General features: G+C 40.4%; 1 protein-coding gene across 3 annotated transcripts; it reads right to left on the reverse strand.

Moving 5' to 3' along the window:
* LOC8073527 lies at positions 922–5,053 on the reverse strand. Of its 3 annotated transcripts, none has more exons than XR_002454819.1 (5): positions 3,638–5,053; positions 3,228–3,546; positions 3,061–3,160; positions 1,754–2,975; positions 922–1,365 (listed from the first exon to the last, which is right to left on the reverse strand). XR_002454819.1 is itself a non-coding variant. In XM_021464608.1 (5 exons), exons 3-4 carry the CDS (start codon positions 3,151–3,153, stop codon positions 2,159–2,161), a joined length of 915 nt encoding a protein of 304 aa, XP_021320283.1. In that variant the 5' UTR covers positions 3,154–3,160; positions 3,228–3,546; positions 3,638–5,047; the 3' UTR covers positions 922–1,365; positions 1,754–2,158. The 3 variants fall into 3 exon arrangements, 2 of the variants coding, with proteins under 2 accessions (XP_021320283.1, XP_021320282.1); XM_021464608.1 differs by having other exon boundaries at positions 3,056–3,160; positions 3,638–5,047; XM_021464607.1 differs by having other exon boundaries at positions 1,754–2,980; positions 3,638–5,035.

Genomic DNA, 5,718 nt, shown 5'->3' on the forward strand with positions numbered 1-5,718 from the left:
GTCCGGTGCCCCCGATTTCAGCCCAGTGAAAGTGGCCAACGGCTAGTTTCTTTGAGGGGCTTATAAATAGGAGGTGGCCGGCTTTAGGAGGCTCACTCTTGCACATTTGATTACTTGAGACATACATTGAGCTAGAGAACACTCCCTCCACTCATCTCCTTGCTTGATTGCTAATCCTAGTGAGATTGAGTGAGATTCAAGTGCATTGCTTTGAGAGTTGCATTTAGTGGCACTTGATTCTTGAGTTTGCTGTGGATTTTTTGTTACTCTTGGGTGTTTCCCGACGCCCTAGACGACTTTGTAGCAGCGGTGGTGTTGAGCTCGTGATTGGAGATTGTTTCGAGCCTCACCAAGAGACTTGTGAGGGGTTCTTGAGCCTTCCCCGTGGGAGATCGCAATTGGCTACTCTAGTGGATTACTCGTGGCTTGGAGGATCCCCATCTTGTGAGTGGATGTGCGGCACCTGCTGAGGGTTTGGCTTTGGATTGCCAATTAGCTCATGATCCATCAAGTGGGTGTATCGCCACAACGAGGACTAGCTTGCCGGGAAGCAAGTGAACCTCGGTAAAAAATCTTGTGTCATCTCTTGCCAAGGATTATCTATTGTGATTGTGATTTTAAGTGATTGGTTGGACATATCTCTACTCTACAACGTTGGTATAACCATCACTCTCCACTCCTTTACTAACTTGTTTACCTTGCTAGTTGTTTAGCTTGTTTAGTATAGTTTTCTTGTTTAGGAGTATAGCTAGCCTTCTCTTGTTGTTGTGGTTTAGTGTTTAGCCTTGTACTAGATTGTATAGGTGGCTTGCATAGCTTAGTTGAGCTAGTGCTAGAATTGCTTCGCCTTTTGTTTTACTAATCAACTTGTCTAGTTGAGTTTGTAGAGATTTTTTAAATAGGCTATTCACCCCCCCTCTAGCCATTTGGACCTTTCACACATTACCATCCTTATATAGCTTCTTTGTGACAGCCCGCTTCTCTTCACTTAATATCTTAGGCACCATGTTCTTAAATTTTAACTCCAAGACAACATCTGCCTTGGCTCTATCTTCTGGAAGACACTTGAAACGCCATTGGACAATTATATTATAGTTAGTTGCAGTTCAGATACATTATACATAATAGCAATGTTAGTTAGTAAGTTGTAGTTACTGTGTACATGTAACACATACCCAGAACTCTTCCAATACTTTCTTATCAGTTGATACCCCAGTTATGGTAGTCCTCTTGAAATCTTCCCATGTTAGCACTGGCTTCTTCCCATTTGGTGTATCAACAAAGTCAGGATACATCTCTCGAACTAGAGCACCAATTACAGTTGGGGGTTTGCGAGAAGTTTGATAAGGATGCACTTCCCACTTCCTGATAATTTTACATTAAAACAAATGACATCATCATATAGGTATAAAAGATATATGATACATAAATGAAATGTTAAAGAAAAACATCATGGAACCGGCCATTACTGAATACACCTACCCTACAGAAGATGTGGAATGTTAAAAATACAACATACTTTTTTTAGTCTTTGCAAACTTTTTAAATAACTATGCTGGTGCATACAACTATCTATAAGTAGGCTACTAAACTAATGACAAGACATTTTGTTCTCCATCATGGATAAGCTGTCCTTGCTAAAATTTAATCTAAACAATGAGCACTTGATTAAATTGCCATTACATCAGCACTTAGAAAAAATAGGACATGCTACATGCTGAACACTAAACATTTCTGGAAGTCTTTTACTTACTCTCCAGCAGCCTTGATTGTGGGTCTTTCACTTTCTGGAAGTCTTTCACCACTATCAGTCCTTGATCGAGTTTTCTTTTTCTCGGTTGCTTGCTGACTTGCTCAAGCCAATCCATTATTTTCCCTTGGAGCAGCTGATATGGAACCCACTGACCTTGATGATGACATAGGTCTATGCTTCAAGCTGCCACTCATCCTGCTTCATACATGGAAATTAGTACGTTGCATAAAATATTTATTAAACAAGATGAGGTGGCACAAAAAAATTAGGTGATACACAAGTAAAATAAGTGAACCAAATCATCAATCGAACAATCATGCACCACATTCAGACTGGGAAGACATATTTCTAGTTCGACATGAAAGCTAAATAGTAAGATACTAATGTACATATTAAAATAAGGATTCAATAATCATCATGATCAAATTCTAAGGAATCATCATCTGTGGTTTCCTCATCCTCGCCAATATCTTCCTGGTCGCTATTTTCTTCAAGTAATTGTTGCTCTTCGTCACTACTACTCCCATGATAAGAAATGTCATCATTCAATTGATCTTCAGTGCTGTTTTGCTTTTCTATAGTTTCAATGTCTTGGGGATCAAGGACATCATCCATGGCCTCTGAAGATACAGGTACGTCATCAACCAAGCCATCAACATCAATGGAGAAGCTTCCCTGTAGCTCATCTTCTTGGAAAAATACATCTCTAGTAGGTGGCACATGTGCAGCATCTCTGTCAAGGTTGGTCAAGGTCCTTGGTTGGATCTTGTTAACAACACACCAATCACGCAAATCAGACCGTGGAGAAGGGTACTTCAAGTAGTATACTAGTGTGGCTTGGTGAGCCATGGCAAAGGGTTCAAAATTCACCAGCCTTGAAGATGGCTTGACCTCCACCAAACCTAGTTTTGGTTCAGATCTAAGACCAGAGATGGGATCAAACCAGCGGCACTGTAAGAGAACCATTTCAATTTTTCTACCAGCATTAAAAGACAATTTGATAATATCCTCGACTACACCATAATAGTCAAGTTGTTGATCATCTGAGGTGAATGATGTCAAACAAACCCCTGTGTTCACTGTGGTCAGCTTTGCACGGCAATTCTCATATCGCTCTGATCTGAACCTATAGCCATTAACATCATACGAGCTGTATGATAGTACTCTAGACTTGCATCCATTGGCTAAATTGCACAAGTCTTCATCTGCTTCAGTATCCTTTCTACACTATAAAAAATGATTATTAGAAAATATATATACACACGTGTTGATGAAATTTGGCTAATTAAGGAATAATATGACCTTACAGTGTTCTTAAACCAGTCCACAAATTCATTTGTCATCAATTGGTCCAGGGCCTTCACTGACAACCTAGGATTATTAGCACGCTTCTGTGCCATAAATGACCTACAAATATATACAGTTATAGAACCTATGCTAGAATAGTTAAAAAATTGTTATTTGCATCACTTACTCAAGATGACGATCTACAGCAGAGCAATTGGTCAAAATATATAGCCTCGCTGCATTCAATTCTTGTTCTGAGAGATCACGAGGCACGCCCCTACCATGAAGGGTGCCTTGGTATTGGAAAACATCTAAACTGCAGCCATCATTCTTCACGTGTGTTCCTCTACTATTGTATCTGTCAATCTTTTTCCATCTAGTACGAACATGGTCAGCAAAATATCCAGAAAAAAAAGTCAGTTATCTCTTTCACAACCTCAGCCTCTACAATAGAGCCCTCAACTCTAGCTTTCTTCTGCACTTTCAGGCCCAGGTCATGCATGTACCTAGCAAAATATTAATAGAATGTTTAGTGACATAATAACAAAAAAAATGAACCGAGCTGACCTAACTGATTTAGAAAAACTAAATAATTACCTCTCATGTTGGTACATCCAACGAAATGCCACAGGTCCGCCTACCCTTGCCTCATATGGAAGATGCACAATTAGATGTTGCATTGGATTAAAGAACCCTGGTGGAAACATTTTCTCTAGCTTGCACAGAAGAACTGGAATCTCCTCCTCAAGTTTACGCATTATCTCTCGATCAATTTCCTTGGCACATATTTGTCGATAAAAAAAATAATTCTGCTATATCCTTCCATTCCTTCTCAGGGATGAAACCCCTAAGTGCAACTGGCAGTAGGCGCTCGAGGATTATGTGTAAGTCATGGCTTTTTATACCAATAAATTTATGTTTATCCAACTTTACAGATTTACCAAAATTAGCAGCAAAGCGATCTGGAAACTTCAATTGCTTGAACCACTTGAGGATAACCGATCTATCATCCTTACTAACACAATATTTTCCCCTCGGTTTTGACCATGTGCCATTGGGCTTCTTAATCAAGTTAAAAGTTGGGCGGTCACAAAGCATAGCCATGTCAAGACGTGCTTTAATATTATCCTTAGTTTTATCTGCGATATCTAGAGTTGTGCCTAATAGTGCCTCTGCAACATTTTTCTCATTGTGCATGAGATCAATGTTATGTCGGAGAAGCAACATTTTCCAGTATGGCAATCGCCACAAACAACTAATATCTGTCCAATTGTGGGACTTCAAACCCTTCATATTTATTCTTGCCTGTCCTATCAAGAGTTAGATGATTTAACTCTTCCAATATCTCAACACCAGATAGGTGCTTTGGTGGAGGATCTGTAACTTTAGTTTTCTTACGAAAACATTTCACACTTTTGCGGAATGCATGGCTAGCTGGAAGGAATCTCCTATGACAATCAAACCAGTAAGGTTTTTTCCCATGCTTCAAATTAAATGTCTTAATGTCAGACCCACAAATTGGACAAGCTAGCTTCCCGTGTGTGCTCCAACATGCTACTAAGCCATATCCAGGAAAATCATGAATGGTCCACAACACCATTGCCTTCATGGTGAAGTTTTCCTTTCTATAACAGTCATAAGTAAGAGAACCTTCTTCAAATAAATCCAGGAGCTCATCAACTAGTGGTTCCATGTATACGTTAAAGTTCTTCCCTGGGTGTTCACGGCCAGGAATAACGAGTGCAAGGATGATGTTGCTCTTTCTAGTGCACATTTCAAGAGGGAGGTTATATGGAACAACAAAGACAGGCCAACAGGAGTATGGGGCAGCATGAGCACTAAAAGGTGTAAAACCATCAGTTACCAAACCAAGACGCACGTTCCTAACCTCTTTGTCAAACTCTAGATACAACTTGTTAAATTCCTTCCAAGCTTCTCCATCTGAAGGGTGAGCGATAATATTACCATTGCTGTGGGGTTGTGCATGATACCTGTTGACACCATTTTTGGGCACGTGTCTAGGATGGCAGGATAGGGTGGCAGTACGATGCGGGTTGCTGATGAGGATGGTTGCCGATGAGGGAGAGGTTGAATGTGACTAAGTCCACAGGCAGTAATATGGTGCCGATGGCTGGATAAAAAGGTCTGCCGATGACTATGGCAAGGGGATTGCCGATGATGCGAAGGAGGAGTCCGGAAGCTGCCAGTTGTCATGTGGAGGAGTTTCGGTTTGTCACGAAGGATAGTTTTATTATTTCCTTAGTTATTTGCATCGTTTTGTATACGGATTCCGTGTAATTAGGAATTCGAATTCTAATCGTGTCTGGTTGTAGCTCTTTGAGCAGGGTATAAATATAAACCCTAGGACCTTGTAATAAGGAATCAAGAAATCAATCAAACACACGTTTTTACTCATATTACAGCATCTACTTTTCGACGACTTCGTCATACTTTTTTCTTTTTATTACGAGTTCTTAGGAATTCGTCGACTTAAGCTCGGCGTGTTCTCGAGTTCCGCGTGAGTACCTCTTAGCTGTGACATCCGGGCGCATCGCTGTTGTCAGGACTAAAGTATTCGAGTTATCACCTTTGCCGATAGCAAGGTCAAATCGGCTGGCACGCCATAACGTTTGAATCGGGTATTAGCCCTTTGTGTTTGCAGATCAGTTTTGCATCAA

This window comes from Sorghum bicolor, chromosome 7, assembly GCF_000003195.3.
Source record: "Sorghum bicolor cultivar BTx623 chromosome 7, Sorghum_bicolor_NCBIv3, whole genome shotgun sequence".
Classification (NCBI taxonomy): Eukaryota; Viridiplantae; Streptophyta; class Magnoliopsida; order Poales; family Poaceae; genus Sorghum; species Sorghum bicolor.

Coding starts and splice junctions, on each gene's coding strand:
- LOC8073527 (XM_021464608.1), bottom strand. CDS start 3,153: ATGGCACAGAAGCGTGCTAATAATCCTAGGTTGTCAGTGAAGGCCCTG. Junction 2,976..3,055: donor TGGTTTAAGAACACTGTAAG/GTCATATTATTC, acceptor TTTATAGTGTAG/AAAGGATACTGAAGCAGATG.